Source organism: Mobula birostris, chromosome 9 (assembly GCF_030028105.1).
Source record: "Mobula birostris isolate sMobBir1 chromosome 9, sMobBir1.hap1, whole genome shotgun sequence".
NCBI classification, from domain to species: domain Eukaryota; kingdom Metazoa; phylum Chordata; class Chondrichthyes; order Myliobatiformes; family Myliobatidae; genus Mobula; species Mobula birostris.
In genome coordinates this window covers 4,189,564-4,208,735 of record NC_092378.1, presented here as the reverse complement: position 1 = coordinate 4,208,735, position 19,172 = coordinate 4,189,564, and the positions used below count along the sequence as shown (strand labels likewise).

Sequence of the window (19,172 nt, the reverse complement as noted above, 5' to 3'; positions counted from 1 at the left end):
GGTTAGTAAATTTGCAGATGATATCACAGTTGGTGGAGTTGTGGATAGTGGTAAAGAATACAGCACGATATCAATCAGTTGCAGATATGGGCTGAGAAATGGCAGATAGACTTTAACTCAGATAAATGTGGGATGTTGCACTTCAGTAGGACAAATGCAAGGTTCCTGTGCTAGACTGTTCTATGTTCCAGGTAAAGCTAATCTTTAATCAACAACCAATGCAGAAAATATACTCAGTTGAATTCATTTTAAATTATTTATTTGTAATTTTCAAAGCCAGCTTTCATGCAATAAAGATATTACAGCACTTTACAACAGTTTAGACAAGGTACTGGTTGACCTGTTAGCCGACAGGAGATTAGATAGAATATTTAAAATAGTGAGGGGTTTACAAAACATGGATAAAGAGAAACATTTTCCACTGGATTCTAGTTCAGAATCTGCAGAGGAGGTCACGGTCTGAATTTCAGCTGAGCCAGTGAATGGGAATATCTCATGATAGTTCACCTGAACAAAGGACTCAGATGGGATCTGTGCACAGCAGTAACACCAGACATTCAGACCGTGGTTAGACTCTGAAAGAAATCCTCAAGCTAACATATTTGACAAAGGCAGCCTATGAATGTACAGACTTTGTTAGCACACACCTTACAAATATTTATAGCTTTGGGTTAGATTTGAATGAAGAGACTGTAAAATCATTGCAGCATTAATCATCTCAATCTCTCAATTCAGCATGCAAGACTTAACTTTGCTATTTCATTGATGGCCAAGTCAAAAATTACAGATATAGAAACAAAACCTAATTCCTTCCCCCGCTGTCCACCCTCATGAAAAAATAACTCATTTTGTAGATGTTGGAAATCCAGAGTAACACACATAATATGCTGGAAGGATTCAGCAGGTCAGCCAGCATCCACGGAGAGGAATAAAAGAGTTGACATTTCAGTCCAAGACTCTCCTGGCCCAGTGAAGAGTCTTGTCTAAAACACTGTCTCTCTATTCCCCTCCAGAGATGCTGCCCGACCTGCTGAATTCCTCCAGCATTTTCTGTTCATTTTGTTACACTATTGTGCTGATATGTTAAAAGGTTTAAGAATCCTGGCCAGTGTATACATTGCATGTTGACAGTTCAAAGCCAAAACATTGCAAGCCCGTGTACGTTGAAAGCGCTGCCAAACTCTAATGAGAAGCTACAACCACATTGTGATGGAGAAGAGGGACAAGCAGTTGTCAACACACATCATGGCGACCATCATTCCTTGTGGGGTAACGTTTTCATTGTGCCCACATACAGGTCAATAATGTTTAGTGGCATCCCTTGCATCATCAGCTCGTGGAACTGGAAGCCACCTGCGCGATAAGAAACAAGGCTTCAGAATGACCGGTGTGCAAGTGGCAAGTTCTCTCATCAGAAATTGTTCACAAACATAAGATGGGGCAGCAACAGTCATCCAGGCACCAATACCATCTTTACAGCCAGTTGGCCCCCCACTCAGCCAGCAATTCACCCTTTTTAAATTCTTAAGAAGAACAACTTACAGCAAAAGGGCTTTTAATGAATGGGTGTAACATCTTAATCTTCTGCCAGGCTCGGCCACCCATTGCCGCTGGCCTCCCCACCACCAAGGACATCTTCAAAATGTAATGCCTCAAAAAAAAGCAACACTCATCATGAAGGAACCTCACCACGCGGGACATGCCCTCTTCTCATGGCTGCCATCAAAGAGGAGCTACAGGAGCCTGAAGACACACACTCAATGTCTCAGGAACAGCTTCTTCCCCTCCGCCATCAGATTTCTGAATCAGAATCAGGTTTATTAACACCGGCAGGTGTCATGAAGTTTGTTAACTTAGCAGCAGCAGTTCAATGCAATACACGATAATAAACAAGTAAGTCATTTACAGTAAGCATATATATGTATATTAATTAGATTAAAAATAGTACAAAAACAGAGATAATATATATTTTAAAAATGAGGTAGTGTTCATGGGTTCAATGTCCATTTAGGAATTGAATGGCAGAGGGGAAGAAGCTGTTCCTGAATCGCTGAGTGTGTGCCTTCAGGCTTCTGTACCTCCTTCCCGATGGTAACAGTGAGAAAAGGGCATGCCCTGGGTGCTGGAGATGCTTAACAATGGATGCTGCCTTCCTAAGGCACTGCTCCTTGAAGATGTCTTAGATACTACGGAGCCTAGCACCCAAGATGGAGCTGACGAATTTTACAACTTTCTGTGGCTTGTTTTGATCTTGTGCAGTAGCCCCCCCCCACCACCCCCGTACCAGCCTGTCAGAATGGACGTTGAATTCATGGACACTAGCTCACTACTTTTGTACAATATATAATATTTTATATATATTCCTTATTGTAAATTATAGAAAATGTAATGTATTGCACTGTAATGCTGCTGCAAAACAACAAGTTTCATGACATATATTAGTGATAATAAGCCTGATTCTGACCCTGATTCAAACACAAGAGATTCTGCAGATGCTGGAAATTCAGAGAAGCACACACACCATGCTGGAGAAACTCAGCAGGTCAGGCAGCATCTATGGAGGGGAATAAACAGCTGATGTTTTGGGCTGAGACCCTTCATCAGGACTGGGAAAGAAAGGGAAAGAAACTAGAAGGAAAAGAAAGAGAAACGTTCTCTTCCCCCCACCTTCCTATCCTGTCCTGATGAAGAGCCTCATATCTGTGTAACCGAAAGACATCACAGACCACAGGTATAGTCTGGATTCTGGCCTCTTCCTCTTCCTTTCCAGTCCTGGTGAAGAGTCTCAGCCTGAAACGTCAACTGCTTACCGCTCTCCATAGCTGCTGCCTGACCTGCTGAGTTTCTCCCACATTTCGTGTGTGTTGCTCTGGATTTCCAGCATTTGCGGAATCTCTTGTTGTAAGGTAATAATAGTTATTGAACCTGCTGGTATGGGACTTAAGGCTCCTGTACCCCCTGCCCGATGGCAGTAGAAAAGAAGATGGCCTGGATGGTGGGGGTTGTTGACGATGGATGCTGTTGTCCTGTGACAGTGCTCCTTGTAGATGTGCTCAATGGTGTGGTGGGCTTTTCATGTGATGGACTGGGCTGTATCCTCTAATTTCTGTAGACCTTTCTGTTCCTGGGCATTGGTGTTTTCTTACCATGCCATGCAAGATTTGTCAGGTAAATGCTGAAATAAGGAAAAGTTTAAAGAAACAGAACAAGCGATTCCCTCTTACTTTGTCCCATCCCTGAACAATGAGTTTTAAACGAACATTATCAGGGGGTTTACCAGCTTACCGAGGTCAGACAAGCCTCCAAGTCCAACTCCTGCCATTTTCACCAAAACAGCTTCCGTATAGTTTCCATGAGGTTCCATTCGGAAATAGTTAAAATGCTGGAGATCGGCATTAGTTTGAAATAGGTGTTAAAATGGTGATGTTACTACATCATCTGTTCCTGTGAGCAGATATCCCATTATGTTGGACAATGAAGAGTAGGCCACACACACAGTGGAACCAATTCCCCTCTCAGGTGCAAGGGCCCAAGTGCTAAATATGCCACTATGGCAGGAGACTGAGATTTACTCCAGGAAAGGGTTGCGTGTGTCTGCCCATGGGGATACCACCTACCATGGTCCACAGTCTTCGTCATGACAGGAGACTGAGATTTACTCCAGGGAAGGGTTGCATGTGTCTGCCCATGGGGATACCACCTACCATGGTCCACAGTCTTCGTCATGACAGGAGACTGAGATTTACTCCAGGGAAGGGTTGCGTGTGTCTGCCCATGGGGATACCATCTACTATGGTCTCTGTGTAATCGCAGGGGCTCCTGTTAGGGATATACTGATGCAGTTTGCTGTGTAAAGGTGCTCATTGTGAGAGATTATATATTAAAAATTAGCTTTATTTGTCACGTGTACATCGAAACATACAGTGAAATCCACTGCTTGTGTCAATGACCGACGCAGTCCGAGGATGTACTGGAGGCAGCCAGCAAGTCTTGCTACACTTCCAGCACCAACATAACATGCCCACAGCTTACTAAGCCTCATCTGTCCACCTTTGGAATGTGGGAGGAAACTGGAGCCTTCCGGAGGAAATTCCTGTGGTCATGAGGAGAATGCACTAGCTCCTTACAGACAGCAGAGGAGATTGAACTCTGATCCGTGATCGCTGTAGAGTGACGTGCTAACTACACTGCTATACATCCTCTCATCTGTGTGAGGGAAGGACTTGTCAACATTTTGGGCCTTGATGCAGGGGTTCAAGACCTGAAGCACTGACTTGATAGAGATGTACAAGATGATAAGAGGCATAGACTGAGTGGAGAGCCAGAGACTTTTTCCCAGGGTGGAAATGGCTAATTCCAGGGGGCATCATTTTTAAGGTGATTGGTGGAAAGTATCGGAGCAGGGAGAATGGCAGAGGTGGATGCCTGGAATGCACTGCCAGGGTGGTGTTAGAGGCAGATACATTAGGGACAATTAACAGACTCTTAGATAGGTACATGGATGTAGGAGGGAAGGGTTATATTGATCTTGGAGTAGGTTAAAATGTCAGCACCACATCGTGAGCTGAAGGACCTTCTACAGCTCAATGTTTTAAGATATGTTCTTTGTATTGTAGTTTCTTTACTTATGAACATAGAGGAAAGGGTTAGCTTGATCTTGGATTAGGTTACAAGGTCAGTACAAAGTTGTGGACTGAAGTCCCTGTACTGTGATGTAGAGATTCAATGTGGAATTGGCCCTTCAGGGCGCGCCATCCAGCAGTCTTCTGATTTACCCTAGCCTAATCACAGGACAATTTACAATAACCAATTAATCTACTAACCGTGGCGCCCATCGTTCTATCTTTTGACCTGAAATGTTGACAGTTCCTTTCCTCCCACAGACGCTGCTTGACCCACAGAGATCTCCCAGCAGCGTGTCCATTGCTTATTCTCTATTAGCTTTTACTTTTGCCGGTACCTGCCTGAGTTTGTAATCCAAGTTCAACTTCTGTGCATTTACAGTGTGCTGTGTGCTGTTGGCAATGCGTTTTGCACCTTGGCTCTGGAGTAACACCTGTTTCATTTGGCTCTTCTAATGTATAGTTGAATGACAATTAAACTTGAACTTGATTTGCTGCCAGTTAGACTTGGGCTCCGGAACAGGCAGACTTCAGATTGAGTTAATGAGCAACCAAACAGCTATGCTCTGGAGGGTTTTGAAAGGGCAGTAGTAGTCATGATGAATTAAGCACGTCTGATTGTAAGTCTCCATCAGAATTTAGCACTCTGCACCTTCTGCAGTACAAACAAGAGGAACTCAAGCCTCATAAAGCAAATGAGGCCAGAACTTATAAGCTTCATATGTTTTTGGTCATATGAAAGCTTACCTGGATGAACATATAGAAGCCACAAATCCTTACAGCGCAACTAAGGAAAGAAAAAGACACACTGTGAGACTTCAGCAGAGGAGAGTCAGAGCATGCAGCGGTGGAGATGACAGACTGGTAATGGCAGCACCAGATAGCTTCCATGCAAACTGCAGGCAGGGGCATCAAGGAGGAACAGATGCCCAGAGGTGAGATGCTAAGGGTTTTGACACAGTTGCCAATTTAAAGCATGCATTCATGTTCAAAAGAAGTGTGAGCATTTGGCAGAGAGCCAGTCAGAATGAAGAATAGCAATGGTCTAAACCTCTGGAGAGATGCAGATGGTGGATAAACATTGCACAGTGTTAAAACTACCTGCAAAGGGTTGATTATTTACATATTTTATTTATTTAGAGATACAGAACGGTAACAGCCCCTTCTGGAAAGATACATCCTACAGACAGGCTCAAAGTAGCCTGGTGCAATTCCAGACCACTTGATCCAATAGTTTGCAAAGTGTTGCTATACCATACCCACCTCACATGCTCTATCCCAACTGATGATAGATGCTACCTATCACTGCAGTCACAGAGTCCTGGAGCACAACAGCTCAGAAGCAAGCCCTTTAGTCCATATAGTCCATGCCACACTGTTATTCTGCCTACTCCCATCGACTTGCACCAGACCATAGCCCTCCATATTCCTCCCATCCATGTACTTCTCCAAATGTTGAAATTGAACCTGCATCTACCACTTCCACTGGCAGCTCGTACCACACTCTCGCCACCCTCTGGGTGAAGAAGATCCCCCTCACATTCCCCTTAAACCTTTCACCTTTGGTCCTTAACCCATGACCTCTGATTGCAATCTCACCGAACGTCAGAGGAAAAAGCCTGTTTGTATTTACCATATCTACTCCAATGATAAGTAAGACCTTAAGGAAATGGTAAGAAATGGAAATTCATTTCCCAATTTGGTAAGTAATTAAGTCAACCCACCATCTGCACTGCCGGGACAGAGGGCTGGGCCAACCCGTCAACCTTCCATAAGACCTGGGGACACGGATCACCCTCTGACCTCTAACCATGAACTATGTCCTGGTCTTGAGCACAACTTCAAACTGTGACCTCCACTTACCAACCACTATCAAAGTGTCAACTCAAAGACCTTTAAATTCATCAGATTAGCCTAGCAGTTTTGGGGTTCACTGCCCAAGTAGTCTAACAACAAAAGTTCAATCATGATTGTGCCTGTTTGAAAATACCCATATCATAAGTTATAGGAGCAGAATTAGGCCATTTGGCCCAGCAAGTCTGCTTTGCCATTTTATCATGGCTGATCCATTTTCCCTCTCAGCCCCAATCTCCTGCCTTCTCCCCGTATCCCTTCATGCCCTGAATTATGAAGAAATCTATCAATCTCTGCCTTAAATATATCCTGACTGTGGGAACAAAAAGTACCTTGCTATAAATAAAGATGTTAGTTGCATCAGGATAATGAAAGGTAATTGCTCTACCTTGAAGAGTGTTTGATGACTCTGGGCTTGTACGCACTGGAGTTTCGAAGAATGAGGGGGATCTCATTGAAACTTATCGAATATTGAAAGTCCTAAACAGAATGGATGTGGAGCGGCTGCTTTCTATAGTGAGTGAGTCTAGGATCAACGGGCACAACCTCAGAACAGAGGGTGTCTCTTTAGAACAGAAATGAGAAAGAATTTCTTTTGCCAGAGGGTAGTGACTCTGTGGAATTAATTACCACAGACAAGTCATTGGGTATATTTAAAACAAAGGTTGATAGGTTCTTGATTGGTGAGGGCATCAAAGGTTTTGGGAAGAAGGCAGGAGAACGGGGTTGAGAGGGATAATATATCAGCTGTGATGAAATGGCTGAGCAGACTCAATGGGCCAAATGGCCTAATTCTCTTCCTATGTCTAATGGTCTTATGGTTTTATGGTTTAACTATAGGAACCCCAGTGGCTGATTACCCTTTTCCAACAACTCTGACGTCCTAAGGATTCTGGTCAACAAGACTACCAATGACCCAGCGTGCAACAACACATGTATGTTCACTGCACAATTTCATTATGCACTTGGATGCACAAGAAACCTTTCAACAAGTTTTTTTTTGTTCCCAGGGAATTTCAATTCTGCTACCACTCCAAACGTTTAGCACAGTCACACAAATGTTTGTTAGAATTCACTCTGGGAGGCAGGTCAGGTCAGAAAGTGGAAACCATAAGGAGATTTCTTTGCAATACCACTTTTCACTCCTACTGTGCATTGGCTGACTTAAATCTGAATGCCGACAGAGTCAAGCACCGTGTGTTCAGCCCAGACAGAGAATCGTTCCGCATGCGTCACGGTGCATGCAGTAAAGTGTGACGATGCAGACATCTGTCCACCAGGTACTGTGATCCATGCAATATCCAACCGAGAGTTCATCACATCAGTTACCAATTACAAACACACACACACACACACACACACACACACACACACACACACATCGTGCACACACTCTTTGTACACACACTTTACACACACACATATATGAACACACATATCGTACACTCACTTTACACACATACACATCATGCACACATATCACATGAACACATACACATCATGCACATACTTTACACAAACACGCACACACAACAAATCAGAACAGAGTGTGACAGATTAACATCTAACAGGTGACAAGAGAAAATTACATAGAATAAACTTACATCAACAATATTTCATTTTGACTCTACCTTACCCAGAACAGTGTCAATCTATTGGACAATATGGAAAAGGGGTTGGGTGGGGGGAAGAGCTTCATATCCGATGGACTGGATAAAAGGGCCAGATACCAAGCCAAGGCCTCCACTATGATCAGAAAAGCCAAGCGTGACTTTCATATTGGATCCACACGTTCCATTTCAGTGAAGTTTGACAACAACAAACTCTTCAAATGTACAAATAAAATAACCGTCACAGCAACTGAACGTCTGTGTGGAGAGAAGCGAAGATTTGGGGCAAGTATTTGTTCTGAGGGTTGGTATTGTGTACAGGGTGTGTGCTGTCTTGTATGTGAAGAGTGGGAGTGAGAGAGAGAGAGAGAGAGAGAGCACGACTGAGAGAGTGAGAGAGTGACAGAGGGAGAGAGAAGTGAGAGAGAGAAATTGGGAGAGACTGGGAATGGGAGTGAGAGCGAGAGAGATGGGAGGGAGGGAGAGAGTGGTAGAGGGGGAGTAAGAAGAGGGGGGCAGACAGAGAGAAACAGAGCCAGAGGCAGAGAAGTGGAGAGAGGGAGAAGAAGAGGGACAGAGGGGGAGTGAGAGGAGAGAGAGACAGAGAAAGAGGTGGAGAGAGGGAGAAGGTGAGGGAGAGAGTGGGATTGAGAGGAGAGACAGACAGAGAGAGGGAGGGAGATGGTGGGGGGGAGAGAGAGACACACACACACACAGAAAGTTTATAAAATGAGAGCCATTTTGTTGCAGTTGCAAATGTTGCTGGCAAGTTTAAACCAGGACAGCATTGCTCATGAGCACTGTTTACTCCAGTTTTCAGATTAAGTACTGTATTGGTTTGCAAACTATTCCACGTGTACAAGAAAAAAAAATAAGATTCAAGATTGTTTGATGCTATTTCCTATAAAGAAATGTAAGGAGAACAAAATAATTGTTACTCTGAATGAGATGCAGCACAACAAAACAAAATAAGATAAAGCACAAAATAATAATAATAAAACACAATAAATATAAATACATAAGATAGGTAACGTATATAGACTGTATGTATGTCCATAAGGTGACGCTCGGCGCAGGATTGCCTGTACATTTGGTGACTGACAGGAAATGAGAGAGTAGTGGTGGTTGAGGATGTGGAGGGGTGGGTTAGTGGGTGGAGGTACCGATCAGCCTTACTACTTGTTTTTTTTTCATTCCTACTGTAAAACATGTAAGTGTTTTGAGTTTGTGGGTCCTGGCGTGGATGCTACTTAGCCTCCTGCAGGATGGGAGTGGGACAAACCGTCCATAAATAATCAATACATTTACCATAAAGTAACTGTGAAGTATCCATGCAGGGAATTTGGTGGCTAATACTCAAACATCTACCATTAATGAACAATGTCTTGCCATGACTTCCTTGCTCCTGTCGCTGGGCCCTGTATGCTTTTTTAAGTCATTCTTCAAGCTGTCTTGTCACTTTCAATGCTCTATATGCCAACCTCTCAGATTGCTGTTCCTGTACCCTCTGGTTAATATTACCTCTCCTTGTTCTTCCTACCGAGTAGAAAACTGTGTAAACCCAAGACATTCTGTGATGCTGATAGTCCTGAGCAACACACACAAAATGCTGGAGAAACAGCAGGTCAAGCAGCATCTATGGAGAGGAATAATCTGTCGGCATTTTGGGCCAAAACCCTTCATCAGTATTGGAAAGAATCATCAATTGAACATCAATTTCTGGTAATTTCTCCCCCTTCCTCTTTCTTTTTTAATTCCCCATTCTAGCTTCCCTTTCACCCCTTCTCTTCTCACCTGCCCATCACCTTCCTCTGGTTTTCCTCTTCATTCCCTTTTTCCCATGGTCCACTGTTCATACCTATCAGATTCTTTCTTCTTCATCCATTTACTTTTTCCACCTTTCACAACAGAACACAACAACAGCAGCAAAACAAGCCCCTTTCCTCCTCCCTCCCTCTCACCCACACAGAAGGACAGTCCTCCAGCTCCAGTTTCGGCAATCGGGCTGCAACATCTGGACTTCTGATTAACCTTCAGGCTTTGAACTTCGGTATCAACCCTGGCTATCTGATGACAAGACCCCGAACTCCAGGCTCACTGACTGACCAGCCCTCATGCTCTCTCATACCCCTTCCTCACATGTGCATCCAATCTAGGATAATTTATTCCCCTCCATTGATGCTGCCTGAGTTGCTGAGTTCCTCAAATACATCACTACACATGCTTCTGTGTTAAGTTTCACCTGCTTCATGTGCCCCACCCCCTAACCTGTCCATACCCTGAAGTCTATTAACGTTTTTGTTTCAGTTCAGGGCATCTCTACAGTCACCCTAGTAGTTGTGCAACCCTCTCTCAGACCTTCCTGGATCTTCCTGTCTTCTTTCTGCTGTTATGTTTCCTTCACATGTTAGTTCAACGTCCCACAGCACCGGTGAGGACACGAAAACTCCTCACACAGCACATCCACCAAATTACACTTCTGGATGTTCAACAGAAGCTGCCCCCCTGTGCTCTGGCACAGCCCAAGTTCTAATTCCGCTGCTGACAGTTTCACACGAACAGCATCGCATTCTCACAAAAATATCAATACTTGCCCTCAAAATAACTCCGCCATGGACGGTCCCAAGCCTGGCCGTGAATGGAGGGGGGTTGGACAAGGGGCTAGCAACCAAATCCCGTAAAAACCCAGTGCTACAGAAACGCCAACAGACCTCAGCCCTGGGAAAGGAGGGATCTTCAAGGATGGGCTGCACCTGGAGACTGGCCCAGGACAGGGGTCTCTGGCGAGCTGCTGTCAGCGGCCTGTGCCCCAGTAGGGGTGAAGGGATAAAGTAAGTAAGTAAGCTCTCAAGCTGTTTGAGTTAGCTGCCTTCTGCAACACTGTCCAAGGTAAAGTTTATTATCGAAGAACATATATGTCCTCTGAGATTTATTTTCTTGTGGACATTTACAGGAAAATAAAGAAGTACAGTACAACTTATGGAAAACTATACACAAACAAATACTGACAAACAACCCATGTGCAAAAAAGACATTATGCAAAAGGTAGATAAATCCCCCGGACCTGACATGATATTTCCTCGGACTTTGAGAAAGACTAGTGTAGAAATCGCAGGGGCCCTGGCAGAAATATTTAAAATGTCCTTAGCCATGGGTATGGTGCTGGAGGATTGGAGGGTAGCTCATGTTGTTCCGTTGTTTAAAAAAGGCTCCAAAAGTAAACCAGGTAATTACAGTGAGCCTAACATCATTAGTAGGTAAATTATTGGAAGGTGTTCTGAGAGATCAGATATACAAGTATTTGGACAGCCAAGGGCTGATTAAGGATAGTCAGCATGGCTTTGTGCGTGGTAGATCGTGTTTAACGAATCTTGTAGAGTTTTTCGAGAAAGATACCAAGAAAGTAGACGAAGGAAAGGCTGTGGATGTTGTCTACATGGATTTTAGTAAGGCCTTTGACAAGGTCCCACATGGGAGGTTAGTTCAGAAGGTTCAGACACTAGGTATCCATGGAGAGGTCGTAAACTGGATTCGTAATTGGCTGTGTGGGAGAAGACAGAGAGTGGTAGTGGATGATTGCTTATCAGACCCGAGGCTTGTGACTAGTGGTGTGCCTCAGGGATCTGTGCTGGGACCAGTGTCATTTGTTGTCTATATCAATGATCTAGATAATAATGTGGTAAATTGGATCAGCAAGTTTGCTGATGACACTAAGATTGGAAGCATTGTAGACAGTGAGGAAAGCTTTCAAAGCTTGCAGAGGGATCTGGACCAACTGGAAAAATGGACCAGAAAATGGCAGATGGAATTTAATGCAGACAAGTGTGAGGTGTTGCATTTTGGAAGGACAAATCAAGGTAGGAGATACCCAGTAAATGGTAGGGCACTGAGGAGTGCGGAGGAACAAAGAGATCTGGGAGTTCAAATACATAATTCCCTGAAAGTGGCATCACAGGTAGACAGGGTTATAAAGAAGGCTTTTGGCATCCTGGCATTCATAAATCAAAGTATTGAGTATAGGAGTTGGGATGTTGTTGGGAGGTTGTTTAAGACGTTGGTGAGGCCAAATTTGGAGTATTATGTACAGTTCTGGTCACCTAACTATAGGAAGGATATCAGTAAGATTGAAAGAGAGCAGAGAAGATTTACTAGGATGTTGCCATGTCTTTAGGAGTTGAGTTACATGGAAAGATTGAACAGGTTAGGACTTTATTCCTTGGAGCATAGAAGAATGAGGGGAGATTTGATAGAGGTTTGCAAAATTATGAGGGATATAGACAGAGTAAATGTGAATAGGCTCTTTCCACTTAGATTAGGAGAGATAAATACGAGAGGACATGGCTTTAGGGTGAAAGGGGAAAGGTTTAGGGGGAACATTAGGGGAAACTTCTTCACTCAGAGAGTGGTGGGAGTGTGGAACGAGCTGCCATCTGACATGGTAAATGCGGGCTCACTCTTAAGTTTTAAGAACAAATTAGATAGGTACATGGATGGGAGAGGTCTGGAGGGTTATGGACTGGATGCAGGTCAATGGGACTAGCGGAATAATGTTTCGGCACAGACTAGAAGGGCCGAATGGCCTGTTTTCTGTGCTGTAGTGTTCTATGGTTCTAAATAAAAAATAATACTAAGAATATGAGTTGTAGACTTGTGGCGTTCCTGAGATGAGTCTGTAGTTTGTGGAATCAGTTCAGAGTTGTGGTGAGTGAAGTTATCTACACCTGTTCAATGTCCTCACCTTCGCCCTACTTCAGTGTCAACCTGTTTTACCCCTCTGGAGAGAATACCTGGTTAAGTCCATTTTTGTTCCTAAACCAAAGCATTCAGTGGCAGTCAGAACTGATGCATTTGCATGCTGTTACCATGCCAACTTAATTAGTTGGATAAAGGCTGGTGTAACCCAGACTAGGGTGCTTGAGGATCTAAAGGTGAGTCTGCCTCTGATCTTTTTGGAGGATCATATGGAGATTAGGACTCCATACTCTCAGTGATGCTTGCCGACTCCAGTATTTCTTCATCACCTCTCTAAGTTCTAAATTAGTCTATGACTCTATAACTAAAGGCCCATGGAAAACAGGCAAGGGTGCTTGAGGTCAGTCCACCTCCTTGCTATTCGGAGGCGATAACCTGAACTTGCATTTTCAGAAGCCATGTTCCCTTCACCTCCCCATCCACCACCCCCTGCCACCACCCCCCCCCATCCGCGTCACCCTGTCTCAGCTTTTAACTTAGAACTCAGAAAGATGATGATGAAACGCCGAAATTGACGGGTATCACTGTTCCCGGGACCTCACCTTTGACTTCCATCTTGCACTCCACTTCGTCCTCCCCGAGGTCATTGATGGCTTTACAGGCGTACATGCCTCCATCATACGGGCTGGGCTTGCGAATCTCCAGGGTGCAGACACCCTGGTTGGAGAACATCCGGTAGCGAGGGTTGTTCTCGATCACTATTCGATTTTTCATCCAGGTTATTTTAGGCTAAATGGAACAAAATGGTTAATTGAAGTATTAAAGAAATATTGTGTTCATTATAGGCAGGATTTAGGGACCAAAGTCAAAGGCTTTCTCTGTGCTGTTAATTCCAAGGTACAGGTAGTAATAGATGGACTATATTCTGACTGAAGGTCTGTGACCAGTGGTGCTCTGAAGGGATCTTCTCCGGAATCCTTGCTCTTTGTGCTTTTTGGATGAGCACATGGAAAGGTGGGTCAGTAAATCTGAAGATGACGCAAAGGTTAGTGTAGAAGTTTGTTAAGTTCCAACAGGACAAAGATAGGATGTAGAACTGGGCTGAGAAGTGGCAGATGGATTTCAATCCGGAAATGTCTGAAGCGATTCACTTTGGAAGGTCGAATTAGAAGGCAGAATGCAGGGTTAATGGCAGGATTCTTAGCAATGTGGAGGAACAGAAGGATTGATCTTGGGGTCCATGTCCATAGATTCCTCAAAGATGCAGCTCAAGTTGCCAGGTTGGTTAAGAAGGTGTATCAGCCTTCATTAGTTGGGGGATTGAGTTCAAGATCCACGGGGTAATGTTGCAGCTCTAAGAAACTGGTCAGACCACACTCAGAATATTGTGTTCAGTTTTGATCACCTCATTACAGGAAGGATGTGGAAGCTTTAGGGAGGGTGCAGAGGAGACTTACCAGGATGCTGGTCTGGTTTAGAAAGCATGTCTTATGTGGATAGGTTGAGTGAGCCAGGGCTTTTCTCTTTGGGATTAAGGATGATGAGAAGCAATTTAATAGAGGTATACAAGATGATAAGAACATATGTACAAGTGGATCTATGAGGGAGACACTTCATCCCAGGGTGGAAGTAACTAATACGAGAGGACATCATTTTAAGGTGATTGGAGGAAAGTATAGGGGTAGGTTTTTTACACAGAGAGTGGTGGGTGTGTGGAACACCCTGCCAAGGATGGTAGTAGAGGCAGATATGTTGGGGAAATTTAAGAGACACTTAGATAGGCACATGGATGATATAGAAAGCTGGAGGGTTACGTGGGAGGGAAAGGTTAGACTGGTCTTGGAGTAGGTTACAAGTTTGACACAACAAGCCAATATCCGAAGAATAAATAGGAGGATCCATTCATAATGGCGCAGTGGCCCAGTGAGTCACACCATTGTCTCACTGTGCCAGAGAGCTGGGTTCAATCCTTACAGAGAAATGATTAAACATTAGCTGTCAGGGAGTCCCTGCTGGAGGGCTGGAGGGTATGGAGTGGGAGTGTTTAAATGGCAGGTGACAGGTCGTAGGCTGCGGCTACAAAGGGCGGAAAGGATCTGAGATTCAGATAACGATTAGCTTTGTTTGTCACACGTACAATCGAAACATCAAAACGTACAGTGAAATGCATTGTTTGCATCACAGTCTGACGATGTGCTGGGGGCAGCCCAGAAGTCTCATGCTTCCAATGCCAACATAGAACATTACAGCACAGTAAAGGCCCTTCAGCCAACGATGTTGTGCTGATCTTTTAACTTGTCGATCATTCCAACCTTTCCCTCCCACATAACCCTCCATTTTTCTTTCATCCATGTGCCGATCTAACAGTCTCTTAAATGTCCCTAATGTACCTGCCTCTATCACCATCCCTGGAAGGGTGTTCCACACCCCAGTACTTACTTCCGATCACCTTAAATGTCCCTAATGTGCCTGTCTCTACCACCACCCCTGGCAGCACGTTCCATGAATCCACTGCTCTGTGTGTAAAATTTTACTGACCCTAACCCGCACATTTTTAGACTGTGGGAGGAACCTGGAGCACCCGGAGGAAACGCAGGCTGTCACGGGGAGAACGTACAAACTCCTTACAGGCAGCGACGGTGGGGCTTGAAGCCTGATTGCTCGTGCAGTAATGCATTACGATATCAGCATGGTTTGGAGACTTGCATGCCTCAATGACCCAGAGAGCTATGCTGGCTGGAGTCAGGGCTTTATGCTTTGGCTGTTGGTAGGATCACCCATGACAAACAGGTCAAAGAGTAGTGACCAGACTAAGAGTAGTCCACTGGTCCTCAGGTTTGGGAGTTCAGCTCAGGGCTAACAACCCTGACTGGCCAAACAAAATTGTTATGGAAACACTAATGAAGATGGAGGACCTTCATTACTGCCCTAAGCACCAGCGGTGTAACGGGCTGTATGTAAGATCACATGAAGGCAGATGAGATTATTTACACTGACCCCACAGCTGGGCATGGACTAGGTGGGCCATAGGACCTGTTTCAGTGCTGTGACTCTAAGATTTTATGTTCTTAGGCACAGGGAACAGAGCCTTCATGACCACATGAGGGTAGGTGGGATTATTTAGACTGGCATCATGGTTTCCATAGATGTGACGGGCCAAACGGCTGGTTCCTGTGCTATAGAATTCCAGTTCTATTAAGACACAAGTGATTGCAGACACTGGAATCTAGAGTAACACAATATCTGCTGGAGAGCATCAGCGGGTTGAGCAGCTTCTGCGGCTGCGGTAGGGTTCAGTGAGGAAGGAAGTGTCAATGTTTCAGGTCGAAACCCTGCATCATCGAGAATTCCTTTCCTGCCATAGATGCCGCTCGACCTGCTGATTTCCTCCAGGGGATTGTCTGCACACTTCTACGGTCTAGAATGTTCTACTGCGGTCTTCCCTGTTGGAAATCCATTCAATGGCATCAAAACTAAGTGAAAGGTGACAGGGTAGGTAGCGGTTAACATAATGTTGGTTTGCAGGTGCAGCAGGCTATCAAGAAGGCAAATGGAATGTTGGCCTTCATTGCTCAAGAGATTGAATTTCAGAGCAGGGAGCTAATGCTGCAACTGTACAGGGTACTGGTGAGATCACACCATGAGTACTGCATGCAGTTCTGGTCTCCTTACTTGAAGAAGGATATACAGGCTTCAGAGGTGGTGCAGAGGAGGTTCACCAGGTTGATTCCAGAGATGAGGGGTTTAGACTATGAGGAGAGATTGAGTCACCTGGGACTGTACTCACTTGAATTCAGGAGAATGAGAGGAAATCATATAGAAACATATAAAATTATGAAAGGGATAGGTAAGATGGAGGCAGGAAAGTTGTTTCCAGTGGTAGGTGAGACTAGAACTAGGGAACATAGCCTGAAGATTCAGGAGAGTAGATTTAGGACGGAGGTGAGGAGGAACTGCTTTTCCCAGAGAGTGGTGAATCTGTGGAATTCTCTGCCCAATGAAGCAGTGGAGGCTACCTCGGTAAATATATTTAAGACAAAGCTGGATAGATTTTTTCATAGTAGGGGAATTAAGTGTTGTGGGGAAAAGACAGGTAGGTGGAGATGAGTCCATGGTCAGATCAGTCATGATCTTACTGAATGGTGGGGCAGGCTCAATGGGCCGGATGGCCTACTCCTGCTCCTATTTCTTATGTTCTTATGTTCTTACAGAGCCAGCGATCCCTGATCAGGGTCCATTCCTGCTGCTGCCTGTAAGAAGTTTTGATGTTTTCCCTGTGACTGAGTGGGTTTCCTCAAGGTGCTCTGATTTCCTCCCACAGTCCAGCGATATACGGGTCAGGGTTGGTAAGCTGTAGACCTGTTACATTGGTGCCGGAGGTGCAGTGACACTTTCACAGTCCTCACTGATTTGTAAATAACGCATTTCACCATATGCTTTGATGTACGTGACAAACAAAGCTAATCTTTAAATCTTTCAACCCCATGAAAATAAAGGGCCTTCATACCAAGCACTTCCCTTCAGATGTTGGGACCAGGTGGAGACCATACCTTAGGGTTGCCTCTCACGCTGCAGTTCAGCGTCGCATTATATCCAGACACGGCGACTGTGTTGATAAGAGGGTGGGTAAACTTTGGCACCTCTTGAAAGTCAAAGTCGTTGTACTGAGGAGGCTTCAGCGCCAGGCCTACAACCAAACGACAAGTGTTAGAACATTCCAGCCACCAGGCTTTGAATCAAAGATCGGTGATGCTGCACCACAAATGCAGTCAAGAGGTTCAGCACGCTTCACCGGGTAGTTGTGAAAGAAAATTCCACACTCTGCATGCTAGAGAGAGAATTGTTCCCAGGAGGATGGAAATGATGGGAATGGTCTGAGATTCAGCTCAGCATTAACTTGATGGGCCGAATTGCGTCCTTCTATCTTGTAATAAATACTGTATAAAGTATTACACATAAAATGCTGGTCAGGCATTATCTATGGAGAAGAATATAGAGCTGATCTTTTGGGTTGAAACCCTTTATCAGGCCCTTTACCTCTTCCACCTATCCCCTCCCAGCTTCTCATCTCATTCCACGTTCCCCACCTACCTCCTCCCTCACCTGGTTTCACTTGTCACCTGTCAGCTTCTACTCCTCCCATAAGACCGTAAGGTGTAGGAGCAGAATTAGATCACTCTACCCACTGAGTTTGCTCCGTCACTCCATCACAGCTGATATATTTTCCCTCTCAACCCCATTCTCTTGCCTTCTCCCTGTAATAAAATAGTTAATGTATGATGCACTGGCTAATCAAGAACCTATCAACCTTTGCTTTAAATATACTCAATGATTTGGCCTCCCCAGTTGTCCATGGCAATGAATTCCATAGATTCACCACCCTCTGGATGAGAACCGAAACATTGACTGTACCCTTCTCCATAGATGCTGCCTGGCCTGCTGAGATCCCCCAGCATTTTGTGTGTGTTGCTCAGGTTTCCAGCATCTGCAGATTTTATCTTGTTTGTGATAGGAAATGTCCTCACCATATCCACTCTCTCTAGACCTTCCAATATTCGATGTTTCAATGAGATCCCCCCTCATTCTTCTGAATTCCAGCGAGTGCAGGCCCAGAGCCATCAAGCACTCCTCATACATTAACTATTTTATTGAACCCTTTCCAATGCCAGTGCTCTTCTTCGATAAGGAGCCCAAAAATGCTTACAATACTCCAAGTGCGGTCTGACTAATGCCTTATAGAGCCTCAGCATTACATCCTTGCTCTATCCCCTCCCTCACCTTTTTATTCTGAAATCTGATAGGAGAGGAGAGTGGACCATGAGAGAAAGGGAAGGAGGAGGTGATAGACAGGCGAGGAGAAGAGATAAGGGGCCAGAGTGGGGAATAGAAGAAGAGAGATGGGGAGGGAATTTTTAGTGGAAGGGGAAATCGATGTTCATGCCATCAGGTTGGATTCAAGATTCAAGATTCAAAAAACTTTATTGTCATTCTAACCGTACATCAGCTCTGCAGGGCAGAATGAGACAGCGTTTCCCAGGGGCAGTGCAATCATAACATAACAAAACGCAACACTAAATAATAAACATAACAATAAATAGTAAAACACAACAGCCACATGTCAGTTAAATCAGTTATAAGTGTCCAGTGCAAGTTAAAAGTGTCCAAAGCAGGGTGAGGTGGAGCAGCTATTTAGCAGTCTGACTGCCTGTGGGAGGAAGCTGTTTGTGGCAGATATCTAGATGGAATATTGCTCCGTCCAATGCCATATTCAAGTTTGCTGACGATACCACTGTCGTAAACCAAATCTGTGGTGGTGATGAATCAGTACATAGGAGGGAAGAAGGTACAGGATCCTCAGGACTCACACCACCAGGTTCAGAAAAATTATTACCCC

General features: G+C 44.6%; 1 protein-coding gene across 3 annotated transcripts in view; it reads right to left on the bottom strand.

Moving 5' to 3' along the window:
• Positions 1-258: 258 nt before the first annotated feature.
• The window catches only part of mybpc1 (myosin binding protein C1), a 155,549-nt gene continuing 136,635 nt past the window's right edge, over positions 259-19,172 (bottom strand). For all 3 annotated transcript variants that reach the window (XM_072267395.1, XM_072267396.1, XM_072267397.1), the window contains 3 exons: positions 17,329-17,465; positions 13,381-13,567; positions 259-1,353 (listed from right to left, as the gene is read on the bottom strand). In XM_072267395.1, coding sequence (XP_072123496.1) covers positions 1,256-1,353; positions 13,381-13,567; positions 17,329-17,465 — 422 coding nt within the window. In that variant the 3' untranslated portion in view covers positions 259-1,255. The remainder of the gene's footprint in view (positions 1,354-13,380; positions 13,568-17,328; positions 17,466-19,172) is intronic.